At 43.6% G+C, this 20985-nt stretch overlaps 2 protein-coding genes across 2 annotated transcripts; both read right to left on the minus strand.

Annotated features, from left to right (window-relative positions):
* Positions 1 to 2349: 2349 nt before the first annotated feature.
* On the minus strand, positions 2350 to 3472 carry LOC308660582 (heat shock protein 30C-like). The gene has a single exon (XM_081315007.1). It carries the CDS (start codon positions 3365 to 3367, stop codon positions 2747 to 2749), a length of 621 nt encoding a protein of 206 aa, XP_081171133.1. The 5' UTR covers positions 3368 to 3472; the 3' UTR covers positions 2350 to 2746.
* A 7014-nt stretch (positions 3473 to 10486) lies between these two features.
* Positions 10487 to 12066, minus strand: LOC308660184 (alpha-crystallin A chain-like). The gene has a single exon (XM_081314415.1). It carries the CDS (start codon positions 11998 to 12000, stop codon positions 11458 to 11460), a length of 543 nt encoding a protein of 180 aa, XP_081170541.1. The 5' UTR covers positions 12001 to 12066; the 3' UTR covers positions 10487 to 11457.
* Positions 12067 to 20985: the final 8919 nt, after the last annotated feature.

Below are 20985 nucleotides of genomic sequence, written 5' to 3' on the forward strand. Positions count from 1 at the left end.
ATTTGCACTTGTTCCCATATGGCAGAGTTGGGGAACTATGGCCCTTTTATGACTTGTGGACTTCAATTCCCAGAATTCCTGATCCAGAGTTGAAGTCCACAAGACATAAAAGGGCCATAGTTCCCCACCCCTGCCATAAGGCAACCTATCGCCTTGTCTGTTGTAGCAAACTTTTACTACCTGCTCCCCACATCCCTGGGAAAAAGATATAAAGGCTTTTCTCAATCTAGTGATACACAAATATAGTTAGGCTACCTCAGAGACACCTCAAAATTTCTATAAATAATAGTTATCCTACCCGATCGGATGCCTCTGGCCCACTCAGGAAACGGACAAGCAGGAAACAGTTGTTCAGTTTCGCTTTGGGATGAAGTAGTTACTGTTGATATATTTAGAAGCAGCCTAAAGAAAAGGGAAGCAGTTTTGCCCCCTCAAATACTACATGGGCAATGGGTGGGGGTTAGGGATTTAAATCTTTTCTTGAGCACCGAACTAGGCAGACTACAAAGTGTGCAGTTTAAATGGGGATAGTTGGATCGCCCTTTTGGTATACTCTTAAAAAGTTTTATTTTTATCAAATTTAGATACCATTCATCCCACTCCCACATTCCAGTCAAAACTGGAACCTAAAGACAGTGGAGAAGATAAATTGCCTTTCTGTTTCCATATCCTTGTCAGAATTGCAACCTTAAACACACCTGCACAAAAGTTCCCAGAGGGCTGTTTAGCTTAACACCACCTGGCAGCCTGCCTCTTCTTCAATACTGATCCAAGAAAAATGCTCCTGTAAACCAGAGGTCTTCAAACTTGGCCCTTTTATGACTTGTGGACTTCAACTCCCAGAATTCCTCAGCCAGACACGCTGGCTGAGGAATTCTGGGAGTTGAAGTCCACAAGTCATAAAAGGGCCAAGTTTGAAGACCCCTGCTGTAAACTCACAATTTGTCCTGACATCCTCAAGCATCTGCCATAGACTGCCTTCCTGCTTTTGAATGCGGATCCAGGTATCACTCAGTAGATTTGACGTTTTCCATATTTTAAAATACAGATAGACCTTGATTTAGAACTGTGTGTTTACTGACCATTTGAAGTTACAAATGGCACTGAAAATTGGCCAGTTCTCACACAAGCCACATGATCAAAATTTGGCAACCGGCATGCATTTACAATGCTAGCAGCATCCTGGGATCACGTGATCACCATTTGTGATCTTCCCAGCTGGCTTCTGACAAGCAAAGTCAAATGGGGGAAGTGGGATTTGCTTTATGACAGCATGATTCAGTTAATTATAGTGATTAGTTCAGGGGTCTTCAAACGTGGCACTTTTATGACTTGTGGAGGGTTGGCTGAGGAATTCTGGGAGTTGAAGTCCACAAGTCATAAAAGGGCCAAGTTTGAAGACCCCTGGATTACCGTAGTTTATCGATTGTGGCAAAGGAGGTTGTAAAATCAGTCACAGCTCACTTAGCAACCATCTTACTTAGCAAAGAATGGTTTGGTCCCAAGTGTGATTGTAAGTCAAGGTCTCGTTTAGCAACTACAATTGGAACCGTCAACTATTAAGTGAAGCCATCACTGTGACACTGCAACTCTGCTTATCTTTAGCTTTTCTTTGCTGAACAGACCTGCAGATTGTAAATGCCAGAATTAATCACAAAGTCACTTTTTCTCCACCATCATAGCTGCAAATGGTTGCTAAAAAGGGCAGTCAATAAAGGAGGACTACTTGTGCACTGGCCACCAACCTATCTTCCTCCAACAGACAGTCCTTGCTAGCAGGACCAGCTTTATTTTATTAGGAGGAACCACCACGTTCAATCACTAAGTCATGTCCGACTCTTCACAACCCCATGGACTCTAGCCCCTCTCCTCCACCATCTCAGTTTGCCCAAATTAAAGTTCATTGCATTGGTGACACTATCTAACCATCTCATCCTCTGCTTGTCCCCTTCTCCTGGCAACCCAGTGCTTTATCCTTGTAAAGAAAACCCCATGGATAGTATAAAAAGACCACTGACATAGCAAACATAGCCTGCACGACAGCTGCAGGGGCCCCTACGTGAGGTTTGAATAAATAAGTAATGATTTTTTCCATTCAGAATGATGCTAAGTTTCAAACAGGAGACAAACTTTCATGTTAGCGTCTTCCCATCCTCACAGTCTTCCAGAAGATGAAAATGGGATTCTTCCAAAGGGTGCTTGGGAATTGCATACAGCGATGCCGTTTATTACAATTCCAGTGTCTTATTCTCAGATACTATTTTAAACACTTTAACCTTTTAACCCGTTCCTTTTTTTAAATACTCTGTAAGCCACTTAAGAATCTGGTTTCAGGCAGTCAGATTGTTATTATTTAAATAAAAATAAGTTTATTCTTTTAAAAAAAATACAATGTCCACTTTTGTGTCATACAGAGCCTCCACACTAAAGTCCCAACCATACTTTACCATCATTTAAGAATTCCACCTGCTGTTTGTACAGTACAGCACAACCCCCTTTCCCTCCCACCCCTCACCCCCTTTATACAGTCTGTTTTCAGCACATCCTCTGAATTCTTAAAGTTTATCCTAGTTGGTGCTGGACCCACAGAACACAACAGTCTGAAATACGTCCAGGGGTAAATGGAAAGAGCTTTATTGTAGACAATTAGAGAGTCAAGGCTGCAGAGACTTTTCTAAGCTAGCAACTGAGAGCCTGCTCATTTTCATAGGGCGATTCTAAGTGCGTGGTAGGAACATCCACACCATCAGCGCTCCTTGGGCTTGTCCTCCCCGCCGGGAGTCGGATCGGCTGGTTTCACATCGATGGGGATGGTTTGTTGGGCGGATTCGGACTCGGCCAGGCGCGGGGCCTCGATGCAGAGGTGTCCATCCGGATTCAGCGAGCAACTGATGGCCTGAAGGTCCACATCAGGAGGCAGGAGTGTCTCCCGGCGCAACTCTTGACGCTCCACCCAGTGGCCGCTGTCTTTGCTCTGGCTCTCCCTTTGGCGCTTGGCGGTCACCGTCACTTTCCTCCCTTCCAGGTTCACCGTCATCTCCTCGGGGGTAAAACCGGCCACGTCCACCGAGAAGCGGTAATGGTTTTTCTCCCCGGCCGGGCAGGTCTTCTCCTCCGAAGCTTCTTTCTGGCCTTCGCGCTCTCCCAAAGGCAGCGGCGTCGCCTGGAAGAAGGCGCGGCTCATCTTCTCCATCTCTTGGAATTGCCTCTCCATGTCGCCCATCACGCGCTCCACGAAGCTGGGGCTGGCCGGCCACAGGAGCCTGCATGCCGTTTGCGGCTCGCTGAGCCAGACGGGGCCTAGGCCGGGCAGAGGCCAACGCCGCAGCGGGAACATCCGAAGCAGGACGCGAGAGTAGCTCGCCATGGCGGCAACGCAGAAGACGCTCCCCCAAAACAGACAAAACACCCCCGAGCTCGCTCTGCCTACGTCTGGTGCCGGTGCCGTTTTATAGCTCTGCCTACGTCTGGTGCTCGGTGCCGTTTTATAGCTCGACCAAGCCCCGCCTCCTCAAGCGACTAACCGGCGCGGCCTTGGTTGTTTTTTTATGACGCAACCGCGTGTAAGATGTTTCCAAACAAGTCTGGAAAGCCGGCGGTGACTCCAGAGGCGCCGAGAAGAAAGAGGAAAAATTCAAGGTCGTGGACCGGTGCCAGCCCCGCTTGCTCCTTAATCTGCCTTAAAGGGCAAACTAGGCAAAACGCGTTTGCGCTCTAGCAGCTTCTAGAAGAAAAACAACAAAAATCCAGTTTGTCCTAGACACGGGACGGGGTGCTCAGTCGGCATTCACACACCTTCAGAGCTACCAACTGCTTTCCCCCCCCAAAGCTAGCGGTGTCAATATTGCCAGGAGCTGGCTCGCTGCTTTTGAGAATGGAGTCCCCAAAAACACCGTGGTCAGTGTGGCCTCTGTTTTAAAACCCGGCCTTTCCCCTTTTCTTATGTTCCAGACCAGGGGTCTTCAAACTTGGCCCTTTTATGACTTGTGGACTTCAACTCCCAGAATTCCTCAGCCTGCAAAGCTGGCTGAGGAATTCTGGGAGTTGAAGTCCACAAGTCATAAAAGGGCCAAGTTTGAAGACCCCTGTTCCAGACGTTTTGTACAACAATCCTGCAGAGAAGAGTCAGCATTGCTTTTTTTTTTGGAGGGGATACTAAGAAGAACATGGGGCATAAAGACTTCCCTTCACCCTAGAAATGTGGGAGATGGGGGATGAGAAGACTTTCCATGTGCGGAGATTGGTAACTAACTGGAAGGGAAGCAAACACAGAACAATTTCGCTTCTGGAGAGGCAGCAAATCCTCAATGATACAGAAGCAGGTGGATTTAAGGATTAGAAAGCCTTAGAGAGACTTTTTTCTCTATCTTTCAAATCACTGCAAAAGAAGAAGAAAAAAACTCCATCTTTTTGCTGCCATAATTTTAACTGGTTTTTTTTTTTTGCTTAAGGAGATCCTCAGTCATCTAAGTCATGATTGTCCCAAAGGTGTTTTTTCCCCAAAGGCAACTGGGCTTTCTCGACTTTTTTCCTTGAAAACATTTTACTTCTCATTCAAGAAGCTTCTTCAGTTCTGTACATTTTCTGTCGTGTTCTGTACTTACGTTTCTGCCCATTATTCAGAGTTTTAGGAAAGGAGAGGATGGCTTCATCCAAATTTTCAGATAGACAAGGCAAAATTACCCATGGGAAAATGGGCCATTTTGCCACCTAATTTAATGGCATGCTCACAAATGGGGTGGCCCGTATGGAGATACAAGGGAACGTTTAATGCCCTCAGATTGTGTGTGGCTGCTCTTTGCTGATTAAGGGGCAAAGATCAATTGCAATATGTTGGCTGGCCTGCACACCTTTCCTGTTCAAACTGCATCAGTGCATCGGACAACTTATGTGATCCAGACATGCGCCCCATGAGAAACAGGAAAGGGAAAATCAGTTGATCAGGATGATACACCATAACTTCCAGTTTATTCATTTTCAGTTTTATGACATTAGAAGCACATCCAATCCAAAATCCAATCTGGGCAGATGAAAAGATTTGTCTGCATTGTGTTGTCAGAAAGTTCTTGGTACAAGTGATAGTTGAAACTGGAATACAAATTCAGAGAGCCTAGAGCAGCCTTAGCCTTAACACCACAGCATAAATAAACTAGGATATTGCACGAAGTCCTATCTCCTGCTGGTGCAAATCTGTTAGCAAATGAGTCCACAGCAGTGGTGGGATTCAGCCAGTTCGCACCAGTTTGGCAGAACCGGTAGCTAATTTTTTGTTGCCCAGGCCCAGAACGGACTTCCGGAAGCGGCATCCACACAGAGAACCCGTTGTTCACATATTTGAATCCCACCACTGGTCCATGATGACTTTTTCCCCACCTGTAATCTTGTATCATCATGTGTCAAAGCATGAAATGGAAAACAACAGTGCTCTGCATGGTGGAGGATGTTACTCTATATCTTATTTTGGGGTACAAGTTTTGAATTCAAGCTGTTCATTAATGTTCTGTATAGCCAACAAAGTAAGGTTCTACATTTAGGCAGGAAAAATCAAATGCATAGGTATAGTATAGGTGGTACCTTGCTCAATAGTAGTAACTGTGAGAGGGATCTCGGATTCTTAGTAGACAATCACTTCAATATGAGCCAGCAGCATGCTGCAGCTGCAAAAAAAGCCAACACTGTGCTAGGCTGCATTAACAGAGGGATAGAATCAAGATCAAGTGAAGTACTAATACCACTTTACAATGCTTTGGTAAGGCCACACCTGGAATACTGCATCCAGTTTTGGTCACCACGATGTAAAAAAGATGTCGAGACTCTAGAAAGGGTACAGAGAAGAGCAACAAAGATGATTAGGGGGCTGGAGGCTAAAACATATAGGGAACGGTTGCTGGAATTGGGTATGTGTAGTTTAATGAAGAGAAGGGTGAGGGGTGACATGATAGCAGTGTTCCAATATCTCAGGGGCTACCACAAAGAAGAGGGAGTCAAGCTATTCTCCAAAGCACCTGAAAGCAGGACAAGAAGCAACGGATGGAAACTAGTCAAGGAGAGAAGCAACCTAGAACTAAGGAGAAATTTCCTGACAGTTAGAACAATTAATCAGTGGAACAACCTGCCTCCAGAAGTGGTGAATGCTCCAACACTGGAAGTTTCGTGTGCTGCCTGTATCCCGTGTGTGCACGGATGGGCCTTCACTTGTTTGTGAGGACCGGTTTCTGGCACGATGCTGACTTGTTCTCATCCACAGATTGGGAATTGGGAATCCCTATTCTAGTCAGTGTTGATTCCTGGTGACTTCCTGGACAAATCCCTGCAGTTTTCTGGGCAAGAGAAGTGGTCTGCCATTGCTTCCTTCTAGGGATAAGAGAGAGTGACTGGCCCAAAGTCATTCAACTGCTGTTTTGCCTAAGACAGGACTAGAATTCACAGTTGGCCACTTTCTAGCCTGCTGCCTTAACCACTAGACCAGGGGTAGGCAACCTTGGCTCTTTTATGACTCATGGACTTCGACTCCCAGAATTCCTGAGTCAGCCATGTCTATCCCTGCAATAGACCATACTTGCTCTCAAATAGGAAAAAGGGAAGTAGAAACTCCCTTTAACTTGCTCACAAGTATTCCTAATGGCTAGTTTTTATAGAAGGCAGACTTACAGACAAAACCTGTCACGTAATAGCAATCAGTAACAAGATTTCTAACTAATAATTGGTGTATAATGTGTTGTCTGGACCCAGCCAATTAGGGCTAAGTGAATAAATCTTGTTAAGGAAATCATGACAATACTCAGCATCTTTTGAGGGACTGCCTCACCCCAATTACCTTCGTATGTCCCATCAGGTCTAGCAGAAATGGCGTATTGCGGGTCGCTTCCACAAAGGAGTGTGGTATCTGATGGGACCAGGAGGAGAGCATTTTCTGCTGCAGTGCCCGCTCTTAGAAACATCATTCCCCTAAAGTCAGATTGACCAGGTTGTTCACCAAAGCATCAGAGGGAAGGATGAGAAACAATGGTTGGAAACTGATCAAAGAAAGAAACAACCTGGAATTAAGGAGAAACTTCCTGACAGTGAGGACAATCAACCAGTGGAACAACTTGCTTCCAGAAATCATGGGTGCTCCATCACTGGAGATTTTTAAAAAGGGACTAGACATTAACCTGTCTAAGATGGTGTAGTTTCTCCTGCTTGAGCATGGGGCTGGACTAGAAGACCTCCAAGGTCCCTTCCAGATTCTATTCTATTCTATTCTATTCTATTCTATTCTATTCTATTCTATTCTATTCTATTCTATTCTATTCTATTCTATTCTATTCTATTCTATTCTATTCTATTCTATTCTATTCTATTCTATTCTATTCTATTCTTTGACCTTAGAATTGAAGAATAAAATACTTTATTTGGCCAAGTGTGGTTAGGAACACAAGGAATTTGTCTCTAGTATAGAAGCACTCAGCGTACTTGTAAAACAAAAGAGACAAAACAACAACCTTCCTGACGAGCCCGAAGCCATGGGGTTTGCCATCTGGTCTGGAGATCCTGTCATTGGAGAGCCCACTAAATGGTTGTATTTCTAAGAAAACTATGGCACTATCCTACAGATTATACTTTTTATGGTTTTAATAGTTTTAAAATTTTTATTTATCTATTTAATTTTTACACCCCTCATCTACCCTGACTAATCTTTTAATGATTTTTGTGGGGTTCTTTTTTAAATTTTGAGAGGGGGATTTTGAACTCTGCATGCCACCCAGAGTCACCGTGGTGAGATGCATGGCTATATAAATTTAATTAATAAATATTTGCCTAGTGGTGGTTTAATTAAGGCCCAGTTGGCTGGCTATGCATAGCGAGGAAAACATGCCCATAACAGAGATTTAAAAAGCCATTTTCTAGTTTTCTTGGTGACTAATATCAAATCCACAAGTTTAGGTTCTGAGTTATCAGGAGAAACCTAGGCAGAGGGAGAAAGTGCTGGAACTTCTTACAGTCTGTTGCATCATTCAGGAATCTTGGCCTGTTTCCAGGTTACAGGAGTGATTTTGTGTATGTCTTTTTTCTCAGTCTCCACCAGGTGGCAAAGTTGCTAAAACAATTTAAATAATTTAAAGTCATGGCAGGTTATAGAACTGAACACAATCACAGAGAGCCCCTGAGCGTTCTTAAAACGATCCATTTACAGTGGAAAATAGAATAGAATAGAATAGAATAGAATAGAATAGAATAGAATAGAATAGAATAGAAACAGAACAGAACAGAATAGAGTAGAAAAGAATAACAGAGTTTGAAGGGACCTTGTGGGTCATCTAGTCCAACCCCCCCCCCCCCGTCCAAGCAGGAAACCCTACACCAGGGGTGTCAAACTCAATTTCACTGAGGGCCGCATCAGCATTGCAGTTGCCCTCAGGGGGCTGGGTGGGTGTGGCCAGGGTGGGCGTGGCCTCCTGGGTGGGCATGGCTAGAGTGTGTATGGCCTGGATGGGCGTGGCCAGCTCTACATCGTTCGCATCGAGGGTGTCTATGGGGGCCTGGGCAGGAGTGGGACAGATCTGAGGGTCTCTGGCAGAAGGAGGGTCTCTGGGCCAGGGCAAAGGCAGCGGGGGCCGTTCCCTCACTGTTTCCAGGATGGCTTCGCGGGCTGCATGAAACCACTTTGCGGGCCGGATCTGGCCCCCGGGCCTTGTGTTTGACATGTCTGCCCTACACCATTTCTGACTGGAATTACAGGTAATCCTCACTTAATGATTGTTCAAAATTACAATGGACCTTCCCAGAGCTACTTATGACTCCATTTCAAATTCCTGATGGCTGCCTCCACCCACCCACCTCCCGTGGTTACATGATCACATTTTGAGCGCTTGGCAATAGGCTCACAGTTATGGCTCTTGCAGTGTTCTGCAATAACCTGACTGATTTACAGTATTTTTAGAGGGTTTCCAGCATTTTCTTTTGGCTTCTGAGGTGGGGGAACGCCCATTGGAGAAAACCGCCACATTCATTTAGTGTTCCTTTAATGACCGCCACAAAAATGGTCATAAAATCAGGGATGGTCCTGTGATGATCTGCTTAATGACCACCATGACTTACAACAGTAATTCTAGGTCAATTACTCTTGTAAGTCAAGGACTACCTATATTTATCACTAGCAAGACCGTCAGTTGTAATGTGTTTAAAACCCTAGCTTCTTTAACAGAGACATGCTGGCTTTTCTATGCAGAAATTTCCTAAACAAGGAGTAAGCAAGAACAGTTGTATTCCTCCAGATCAGGGGTCTTCAAACTTGGCAACTTTAAGGTTTGTGGACTTCAATTCCCAGAATTCCTCAGCCAGCCAACCTTCAAATGGTCACTAAACAAACTGTTGTAAGTGAAGGACTACCTGTATTTCCATGTGGTTTGTCTCCAAAACAGCTCCATGACGTGCAACAGGAATAGTTGAAAGCATCAAAGCCATGACATTTAAAATATATCACAATAAAACTAATAGATAAAGGTAAAGGTTCCCCCGCACATGCGTGCTAGTCGTTACCAACTCTAGGGGCCGGTGCTCATCTCCGTTTCAAAGCCGAAGAGCCAGCGCTTGTCCGAGGACGTCTCTGTGGTCATGTGGCCTAGACACCAAAGGCACATGGAACGCTGTTACCTTCCCACCGTAGTGGTCCCTATTTTTCTACTTGCATTTTTACGTGCTTTCGAACTGCTAGGTTGGCAGAAGCTGGGACGAGTAACAGGCACTCACCCTGTTACACGGCACTCGGGATTCGACCCGCCAAACTGCCGACTTTCTGATTGACAAGCTCAGCGTCCTAACTCACTGAGCCAATAGGCAGAAGTAAATCATGAAAGAAAAACCTAACGCCCAAATGTTCCCTTCCAAAGTCAGGTTTTCACTTCATTTTGGAAACACAGAGGGGCCACCACTGAGAAGATCTTGTTTGTCTAATTCTGTTCTGAGTATATAAAAACCTTAATTTTTCAGCAGCTAAGTTTATGAGTTTACTGGCTAATATGAAACTTATAATGGTCACTTAAATGGACAAGTTTCATGCTTGCTGAAACTGTGGCATATTGGAATTTTAAAATTCAAATACATTTATAATGGAAAAATCAGAAAAGGAGCTACTGTGCTATGCAAGAAAAATATGTATGCTGAAAAAAATCATTGGTCAATTATGCTGAATAATTTTAGATCCTGTTAGTTATTGTACTTGAAAAAGAGCTGTGGAATCTGAGGTGGCTGATTTATCTTTTCCCGTGGTGGTTGGTTACCTGTTGCATAAAGGACTGAGTCAGCCGTATTACTCATCTTACAGTTTTAAGATATGCTCAATGTTTGAGTTTCTACAAAGCAAGAATTCAAATGCTAAAAGTAAAACTGACCAGAATACCTGGAGAAACACCTAGTCAAATGCCTTAATTTGATACCCCCATTTTACAAATGAGGAACACTGAGGCTGAGAAATGAGTAGAACAAAGAAGGGAAATATATATATATATTTATTTATTTGCTTTTTCAGGTAATGGATTCCCCTTAGCAAAGTCCTGCTTGTACATACAGAGAATTCCCAGTTTACATTCAGACAATCTCCAATATTCATCTGAGAGCTAGGTTTCAAATCTGCTTCTCAATTTACCCTTCAAGGAAATGTTATCCATTGCTAACTGCTCCAGTACTGTATGTATGTATGTATGTATGTATGTATGTATGTATGTATGTATGTATGTATTTATTTATATATTTATTTTATTGAATTTGTATACCGCCCTATTCCCGTAGGACTCAGGGCGGTTTACAGGGCAGTTAAAACCATGAAATACAAAAACTTAAAATCAATTAAAACAATTAAATTAAATTCAAGCCCCAAGAGTAAATATTGTATTGTATTGTTTGTTTTGGCAAAGGAAGGATGTTGGGCTGAATAAATGGGACAATTCTGATTTTATTTCCTCATTAACTAAAGGAAAACCCCTTTTTGACTTCTTCCCATCCTCTTTATAAAAGACTTTCTGATCAGGTTCTTATCCCAAAAACAAATTAAATCGAATGCTTAGACATGGGGATTGGTTGATGCAGTAGGTAAAACGGTTTACAAAGCTAATAAAAAAACTTTTTTAAAAAAACAAAACAAAACCTGGCAACCTTTTGACTGAGCGGCAAAAATATAAATATTGGACTGAGAAACAATCTTTCCAAAACCCTTTTACCAAGACTGACCAACATGTCCACATCACCTTTAATTATTCTACCTCGCAAATTCTTTCCATGAGAATTCTGGTAAATGAAATAATTCTCTCCAACTCTGCTACCTATCCTTCCCCCTCTCCCCCCCAATTTTATTTAAGAACTGATTCCCACCCCCCAGGGCGTGTAATTCCATATCTAAAATATTTATTAGCAGTGCATTTTTTTCTTCCATGTTCTCAGCAACGTAGTTTTTAAAAAGTCTCCTCCATCCAGCCTCCTTCATCCCTGAGCCCGGCTGTCTTCTGTGGGCGTAGATTCTTCAGCTGCTGGTTGAGGTTCGTTTCTCACTCGGTTGACCGCAATAGGCACCGTCCTCATGGCTGATTCTGTCACGGGACCTTCGATGCGGAGCTGTCCGTCGCTGGAGATGGAGCAACTGAGCCGATCTCGGTCCACGCTCTGCGGCACGTCCCACGCCCTCCGGAAGAGTTCGTAGCGAAAAGGCCCACTGGGCATCTCAGTGGCCTTCCTGCCCGTCAGAACCACTTTCTCCCCTACCAGCTTCACCACCAGTTCCTGGGGGTCAAATCCAGCCATATCTTGAGTCACTGCAAAGGTGTCATTGGCGCTTGGTGTCTCCGAGCTGTGGATGGTTTCGTGACTGACCATGCTGGTGGTTGCGGGTCGCCAGTTCCTGGTCAGGTGCTCCCACATAGCGTCCATCTCACGCTCCAGTTCCTCAAAGAGCGAACTGGTCCGGGGCCATAAACGTCGGCTTCTCAGGGAGCTCTGAGGGCCTGCCAGGTGCAATCGGCACAGCATCTTGGTCTCTCTTCTCGATAAGCTGAGCCTGGTGTGTCTCTGAATGCTTGGAGCTGCTGTATGCTCTGCCTCTTGGACTCGGCTCCCTTTTATTCAAGTCCTCACCTCGCTGGAATATTTTTGATGTGATGCTTCCTGCAGTAAAGAATTCAACTCATCACTTAGGCACCAGGACAATTACTCAGCCACCCAAACTGGTACCATGAGACAACGTCTCTTCAATTTTCAGCGCTAGCCTCATTTCTTTGGCCTCTGCCTAGTTTATAATTAGGATAACTTTCGCTCTCACTCTGTCCAAAATAGAATCTGGAGTAATGCAAACCAACACGGGAACAGCTGCTGCCAGTAAACAGTCAGGCAACATTGCTTAAGAACAAAGGCCTTTATAAACTAATCTGGTTTTTCCCCAGAATCAACATTTTTCCTTAGGCATATAAAGTAGAGTCTGATATCACAAAATCAGAAGAAATGGCTAGCTAATAAACATTATATTATCTTGTGGACTCCAAATGAAATATTAGATTGCTATAGTTCATGTACAGGCAGTCCTCAATTTACAATCACAAAATTTATGTTGCTAAGTGAGACATTTGTTCAATGAGTTTTGCCCCATTTTACGACCTTTCTTGCCACATTTGTTAAGCGAATCACTGCAGTTCTTAAGTTAGTAATACAATTGATAAGTAAATCTGGCTCCCCCATTGACTTTGCTTATCAGAAGGTTGCAAAAGGGGATCATCTGACCCCAAGACACAGCAACCGCCATAAATATGAACCCATTGCCAAGCATCCGAGTTTTGATCAGGTAATCATGGGGATGCTAGAACGGTCATAAGTGTGAAAAATGGTCATAAATCACTTTTTTCAGTGCCATTGTAGCTTTGAATGGTCACTAAACAAACAGTTGTAAGTCAAGGACTACCTGTACTGCATTTGGCCATAATGCGATTTATTTGTGGTTTTGCGTGTATCCATCCTCTGTGTCCTGTAAACCATGTTTAATGGCTGAATGTATCATGCCATCACAGGTATTAGTGGCTTATTTCACTACCCAGGATTACCTAAACCATAGCTGAGTGTGATTTGTGTACCCGTTGCGTTTTTTGTAAACTGCTGGCAATGGGGAAAAAGTCCCGATACGTTGTGCGACATCATGTGACGTCACGAGTTTGAAATGCCTGTGGTATAGGGTCTCCTGCTTGAGTTGGGGGTTGGACTAGAAGACCTTCAATGTGCCGTCCAACTTTGTTATTCTGTTATTCTATTAATGAGCAGGCGGCAGCTGCAGCCAGGAAATCTTTGTCACAGCTTCGCCTGGTATGCCAGTTGTGCCCTTGTGACCTCATAGCTTGACTACCGCAATGTACTTTACATGATGGGGGTGACCTTGAAGACCACCTGGAAGCTTCAGCTGATCCAGAATGATGTGGATCAGATAATAATAGGCATAATTCAAGGTGCTGGTGATGACCTATAAAGCCCTACATGGCATGGGTCCGGATTACCTACGGCAGCACCTGCTGCCGGCGTCAACCTCCCTCCGTCCAGTGCGCTTCCACAGAGAGGGCCTCCTCAGGGTGCCTCCGATCAGAGAATGTCGACTGGTGGCCCCCAGGGGGAGGGTGTTGTCTGTGGGCGCGCCAGACCTGTGGAACCGCTTGCCGGTTGAGCTCCAGATGGCCCCCGACCTTCGCTCCTTCTGATGCGATCTAAAAACCTATTTATTTGAACAAACTGGCCTGGTCTGATGGGTTCGGGGTTTGGGTTTGGGGTTTAACATAGCTTTTAACTATTGTATTATATCGGGCATAATTATTTAATCTTTTTTAACTTTTGTACTTTGTATTTGATATTTATTGCCCTGTACACCGCCCTGAGTCCTTCGGGAGAAGGGCGGTATAAAAATTTAATAAATAAATAAATAAATAAATACTTTGATATACTCATGTAAGACCACTGATTCACATGCTTCACTGGTTGCCAGTTTGCTTCTGATGTGATTCAAGGTGCTGGTCACTACTTAGGAAGCCCTATGCCCCACAGGGCTTGGTTACTTGATTACTGGTTACCTATTAGGATTACTCGTCCCAGCTTCTGCCAACCTAGCAGTTCGAAAGCACGTAAAAATGCAAGTAGAAAAATAGGGACCACTACGGTGGGAAGGTAACAGCGTTCCGTGCGCCTTTGGCGTCTAGTCATGCCGGCCACATGACCACGGATATGTCCTCGGACAAACGCTGGCTCTTCGGCTTTGAAACGGAGATGAGTACCGGCCCCTAGAGTCGGAAACGACTAGCACGCATGTGCGGGGGAACCTTTACCTTTACCTTTATTAGGATTTTAAAAGACCCTAAAGATCTGACCCTTCACCTAGGCCAGGGGTAGGCAACCTTCGCTCTTTTATGACTCGTGGACTTCAACTCCCAGAATTCCTGAGCCAGCATGGTTCAGCTTGGAAACCTCTCCATTTCTCCTCAGCATGGCTGGCTCAGGAATTCTGGGAGTTGAAGTCCACGAGTCATAAAAGAACCAAGGTTGCCTACCCCTGTCCTAGGCCTTTGGAGAGGATAACTGATGCTCCTTTCTTCCTTTCTGTACTCATCTGCCATTGTTGTCCCTTCGTCTTGTACTGTTTTAATATTTTCTGTATCCTTTGTTTTTTTTAAGGTTTTAACAATTGTAAACTGCCTGGAGTTGCTGGGAGTTAGGCAGCATATGAATTTAATATACAGTCAGCTGTATATTTAAACTGGATTTGGCATTTTTATCTACCTATCGAGTCCTTCCCAAAGAACCTATCGGCAGATGTTGGTGTTTGATGGTGTTAAAGATATTATCACAGGATGTAAGCTGCTCCAGATAGAGCTACCTTTTCCAATTGACTAATGAGGATTTGGTTAATGCCGACAGTGTTTGAAGTGATGCTCCAGATGTTCTGGGATTCCATCCAAAGCATCTACTATTACTAGTACTATCTTTTGACATTAATTAATTATTATATACATTTAGTTAGTTACAATAATAATAATAATTTAAACTTGGGTTAATGTTAAAAAGCAAACATGGCTAAGTGACAGCATGTCATCACCTGGATTGATTTTGAAAAAGGTAAGCAATCTCAGGTCTGGTAAATACTTGAATGGGAGATTACTGAACCAGGACATTGAGACAATATCTAAAAAGACAACCATGATTATCTGGTTCTGTACTGTTGGGAAGAAAATTACAGGAACGTGTTAACTAACTGCGTGGAACTGAACTTGATCCAAGGATGGACTTTTCCTTTAACCGGAGAAGAGGGAATGATCAGTGGTTGTTTCCCCATCACCCATTCCCCAATTCAGGCAGGAATGAGCCCCCACTTTTATGACCTTTTGAAGAATATGGATGTTATATATTCAGTGTTATATGTTAGTGTTATTTGTTAAACTTGACAGCTCAGCTGGGCATCAGCTGAGCCTCACCCAGCAACAGTATCCTATTGGTCCGGCCGTTTTGGCGGGATCCTTGAAGTATGTGGATTGGCCGGCGGCTAGCCGGCAACTGTATATAAAGAGCTGAGCTGTGGAGAGTTCCTTGTTCCAACCACAATAAATCTGAGTTCTAACGCGGCGTCCTGTCATCTGTGTCTGACGGTCTACCCACAATACACAACAATGGATAGTCCCTGAATTACGACCATCATGGAGCTGTAAATGCGGACATGTTGCTGAGTGCTTAAGTTTGGTCATGTGACTGCGGAATGGATAGACAACTGTTAGAACTTCAGATCCAGGTTGTAAGCCCCCCTTTTTTGGGTCCATCATAACTTCAAACAGTCACTAAGTGACCGGTTGTAAGTTGGGGATTACCTGTAGTTAAGACATGGCTCTTCTAAGAAGGCCTTTGGAGATTAACAGGTGTAGTAAGATTTGCATCATGATCTATATTATTAGCAATATTTTATGGTGATGATATGCCATTGTGAAATAGTTGTACTAGGGGCAACATGATAGCAGTCTTCCAATGTCTCAGAGGCTGCCACAAAGAAGAGGGAGTCAACTTATTTTCCAAACCTCCTGAAGGCAGGGCAAGAAACAATGGATGGAAACTAATCAAGGGGAGATGCAACCTAGAACTAAGGTCAAATTTCCTGAGAGAACAATTTCCTCACTGGAACAATTTGCCTCCAGACGCTGTGAGTGCTCCAAAACTGGAGGTTTTAAAGAAGAGATTGGGCAACCATTTGTCTGAAATGGTACAGGACAGGGGTGTCAAACTGCTGGCCCATGGGCTAGATGCGTCACGAGGAAACCGTGCCCACCCCGTTGCCGGCAATGGGGAAAAAGCTCCAATACGTTGCACGACATCATGTGACGTCACGAGTTTGACATGTCTGGTATAGGATTTCCTGCCTGAGCAGGACTAGATGACCTCCAAGGTCCTTTCCAACTCTTGTTATTCTGTTATACTATGCTATGATTGTATTTAAACTTTGTCTAGAACAGCGTTTTTCAAACGTGGTAACTTGAAGCTGTGTGGAATTCAACTCTCAGAACGGATTAAAAGTTGCTAGGGAATTCTGGGTGTTGTTTTTTTTTACACTGGCTGGCAAATTCTGGGAAATGAAATCCACACAATTTAAAGTTGCCGAAGCTGAGAAGCGCTAGTCTACAACCTCTGGAGAGGGGTAGTTTATAACTCTTACCAATAAGCATCCCCCCCCTGCCCCACCCCCAGGTAAGTTTTCTTCCCTCCTTTGTCATCTAAAAAAATATTGGAGGACTCCACAAATCTTCCAGAAGGGTCAGGTTGTATACATCTGTTTTAAAATAAAAATGGGTTAGTAGAATTACAAATGCATCTGTCTTCTCATCAACAACCTATTAAAGGATATGCAGTTTGGCCCCAGATATTCACTGACATCACAGGAGAGACTCAGTATGAAACATGAATGGAACTCATAGCATAGGGATACACACATCCCAGTGTCACAGCATGTTTCTGGAATATTTTTAAGCAGCTGTATTTATCTCGCAGGATGTAGGACAAGGACTGCCAGTCCCCCACTATGCTTGAAATAGAGGCTGACGCAACCCCCATGAAAGAGTTCCATCCCCATGCAAAGGGAAAAAATGTCACCGAGATGTTTCTGTAACAGCTGTCACACCCTCCTCTCCTGTAAGTTACGGAAGCACAATGAAGGAGCTAGCAAAGGCCCTCACAGACTGAAAAGGGTGTCCCTTCCTGCTGGGAGCCAGGGAGAATCAAAACCAGTTGCAGCAAAGTGGCTGATGATTTTGCTGTCCCACTGTTTTGCCAAGTGTCAGGACGAAGATCAGATTGGTTCTTTAGGATCTGGAGACAATAAACACTCCTGTAAATAAAGGGATTTCAAGTTTTATTATTAGTTCAAGCAAACAGATTTAAAAGCGTGGCATTAAAAAAAGCATGCATACCAAGCAACGTGATATCCAAATCTCTTATAGGCTGTCGGAAGCTCCTTAATAAGGATAGCAGAGATACCCCAAGGGCGGCCAATTTTCACAATATCCAGGATTAGCTTCCATCCCAAAGCTCCCAGCCAGTGACAACAGCCCTATAGTTTTTATCAAAATTTGATACCATGACTTCACAGCCCTACCATGGTCAGGAAACTGCAAGACCTGCCTTTTTCTGGCTGGCACATGTCTTTGAGATGGGAATCAAAAGTCTGAGACTTTCACAGTGAGAAAAGCTTTGAAGCTACGTGAAGATTACCCAATCACAGTAGAGCTAGAAGGGACCTTGGTGGTCTTCTAGCCCAGGGCTTTTCAACCAGTGGTACGGGTACCACCTGTGGTACATTGGCACCTGGGAGGTGGTACGCGGCCATCCTAGAAAAGTGGTAGTGGGGGAGGGGAATGAGCTGAACCCCACAAGCAGCACCCCACAAGCCTGAGTGAGAGATGGCTGGAGCTGCAGGTCTGTCAGGGCTCAGCGGAAGTGTCAGGATCAGCGCCAGGCTCCAGCTGGAGCTCGGCGCTGATCCTGGTGTTTCTGCTGAGCCCAGAAGAAGTGCCGATCAGCTGGAATGTTGCAGCATCTCCAGGGTCTTGTGGTTTACATTTAGATGCTTGGCAACTGATTCATATTTATGACAGTCACAGTGTCCCAGGGTCATGTGAAGTGACCAAAAGCTGCTGCAACCACCCAGCAGATGGGGGAAATAAAAACCAAACACCCCCCCACCCCACCCCCACTGCCAATCTTCAACAGAAACGCTCACAACAATGAAAACCTCGGACAGGAGGAAGAGCACCGCCGGTGTGGCTTGGGGGGGGGACTTTTTTCAGTGCCATTGTAACTTCAAACAGTCACTAAGTGAACTATTGTAAGTCAAGGACTACCTGTACTTCATCACTTTTTTCCTTTTTTTTTTTTGGTCATCACGGTTTTGACACCTTGCTAGGTGACTGGTGGTACTCGGATGTTGCCATATCCTAAAAGTGGTACAATGGGTGAAAAGGTTGAAAAGTCCAGCCCCCTGCTCAAGCAGAAGACCTATACCAGTGGTCACTAACCTTTGTGGCTCAGCAGCCTGGCCGGGGGGCGGGGGGGAGAGGGGAACTGGGCCACGCAAATGTACACAGTCCTTGTGCGAGCAGCAGGCTGGAATGAGCGGTGGTGTAATATTTCTACATTTTTGAATTGCATCAAACAATGTTATTCTTACTATAGCAGTAAATATATCCAGGTATATACGATATCAATACTCTGGTATAATTTTAATTGTTGTTAATCCAGTATTTGTTGTTAGTCCAGTATTTAATTTTAATGGTAATTGGACCATGCCTGAATGGGGTCTGTGGTATAAATGACATTTTTGTCTGTATTGAAGCTTAACCTATTTTATTTCCTACCACAAACTGGTGTGAAATCACACTGCCTTTATTCAGAAGTTTTTAAGTTTGCATCCCTCCAAATCAATAATTTTAGGATTCACAATAAAGGGCCTGGGATGTAAATTTTGTTGCTCTACACCACTGTTTGGATTAGAACAGTCCTTCGCAACCTCAGCAATTTTAAGATATGTGGACTTCAATTCCCAGAACTTCCCAGCTAAATTTCGGGAAACAAGAGACTTTATTAAGCCAAATGGGGTTGGTGTTTTTTTTTAGCCTGTTGTACAATGTTGCATGTTGCAAATCATGATCATGTGGTTGCAGGATGCTGCATCTGGATGTAAATGTAAACCAGTTGCCAAGTGCCTGAACTGCAATCATACGGCTGTAGGATAGTATGATGGTTGTAAATGCAAGTTCAGGTTGAACTTGAAGAGAACTGAAGAAGCTTCTTGGATGAGAAGCAAAATGTTTTTAAGGAAAAAAAGCTAAGAAAGTCCAGTTGCCTCTTGAAAAGCACCTTTGGGATAGCCATGACCTGGAAGATTGAGGATTTCCTTAGACAAGGAACAGTTGCTGGAATTGGGTAGGTCTAGTTTAATGAAGAGAAGGACGAGGGGGGAGATGATAGCAGTGTTCCAATATCTCAGGGAGTCAAGCTATTCTCCAAAGCGCCTGAAGGCAGGACAAGAAGCAAAGGATGGAAACTCATCAAGGAGAGAAGCAACCTAGAACTAAGGAGAAACTTCCTGACAAGTGAGGACAATTAACCAGTGGAATGACCTGCCTCCAGAAGTGGTGAATGCTCCAACACTGGAAGTTTTTAAGAAGAGACTGGCCAGCCATTTGTCTGGAATGGTATAGGATTTCCTGCCTGAGCAGGTGGTTGGACTAGATGACCTCCAAGGTCCCTTCCAACTTTATTGTTATTGTTATTGTTACATTCTGCACTTTTTCCGAGATCATCCTAATTTTAAACCATTGTTAAATGAACAGTGGTAAGTCAAGGACTATCTGCAATTCATAGGCCAAAATTTGTACCAGGAAAAGAACAGGTAATATTGCCTTAAGAGACAAATTTTGGTTCTTTCCAGAAAAAAAAATCTTCATCAGGAGTATATATACTCTGAAAATGATTTGTATCATTTTTTTACTGCAGTTGGTGGAATATGAGAAGATGGTCCTAAAAGACAGAAACATGCTGATCAGAATTTCTGCCCTTAGGTTTCATGAAATTATCTTTGAAAAGAATCAGGCAAATTGTCCAATATACAAATAAGAAAAATGAAGCTTTATTGCAAAATTTTAAAATAGACAAACAAACAATTATGAAATAGCTTGTTCATGCAACAGCAGCATGGAAAAGGAAGAGTAGCTTTGACACAAAAGTTGAAATTTTTCAGCCAGTCTTCGAAAATCCTAATTATTCTAGAAAGAGAAAAAAGTTAGATTCATTTATTATACAGCATTTCAAGATCTTTTTTAAGGGACATATTTATCGAATTTGTACAGCTGCCCATCTCACGAAGAGAGACTCTGGGAAGTGCACAACAATTGAATAAAAACCACAGGTATAAAAACATAAAGAAATAAATAGTATAAAAACAAATTTAGGTAATAGGTTTCTGCACCATTTGGGGAAAAGCACACCCATGTGCATTGCATGCGTAAAGTTTTTGGTTCTAGGTCACTGATGCTGAATCCATGATGTGTGTCAAAGGTAACACCTGCAGGATCAGGAATATATTTTACAAAACGTGGATAGGAGACAGATGCGCGAATGAAAAAAAAAGCATTGCTTTTAATTTAGAAGTGGCGGGTTGACTTGAGCTAAGGGGAACAATTGGATTTTTTAAAAATGCCATGGGAGTCAAAGATTGGCCAAAGAGGTGGATGGGTGTATTAAATTAGGGTGCTCTTAACATCTTATTTTTTTCTGCTTAGTCAACTTTGGCTCAAATTGTAGGATTTTCCCCCCTACACTCCACTTCAAACTTCACCTTAACATTTTTATCACCCATTTCTCCACAGGTGCATTTTCCGTATTGCATACAGTTTTTGCTAACAGATTTTCTAAAATAATGCCTTCCGGTACATCATTTGTGGGGTCTTTGGTGCCCTC

This window comes from Vipera berus (genome assembly GCF_964194415.1).
Source record: "Vipera berus genome assembly, chromosome: 1".
NCBI classification, from domain to species: Eukaryota; Metazoa; Chordata; class Lepidosauria; order Squamata; family Viperidae; genus Vipera; species Vipera berus.

Excerpts from the sequence above, each read along its gene's own strand:
- LOC308660582 (XM_081315007.1), bottom strand. The coding sequence starts at position 3,367 with ATGGCGAGCTACTCTCGCGTCCTGCTTCGGATGTTCCCGCTGCGGCGT.
- LOC308660184 (XM_081314415.1), bottom strand. The coding sequence starts at position 12,000 with ATGCTGTGCCGATTGCACCTGGCAGGCCCTCAGAGCTCCCTGAGAAGC.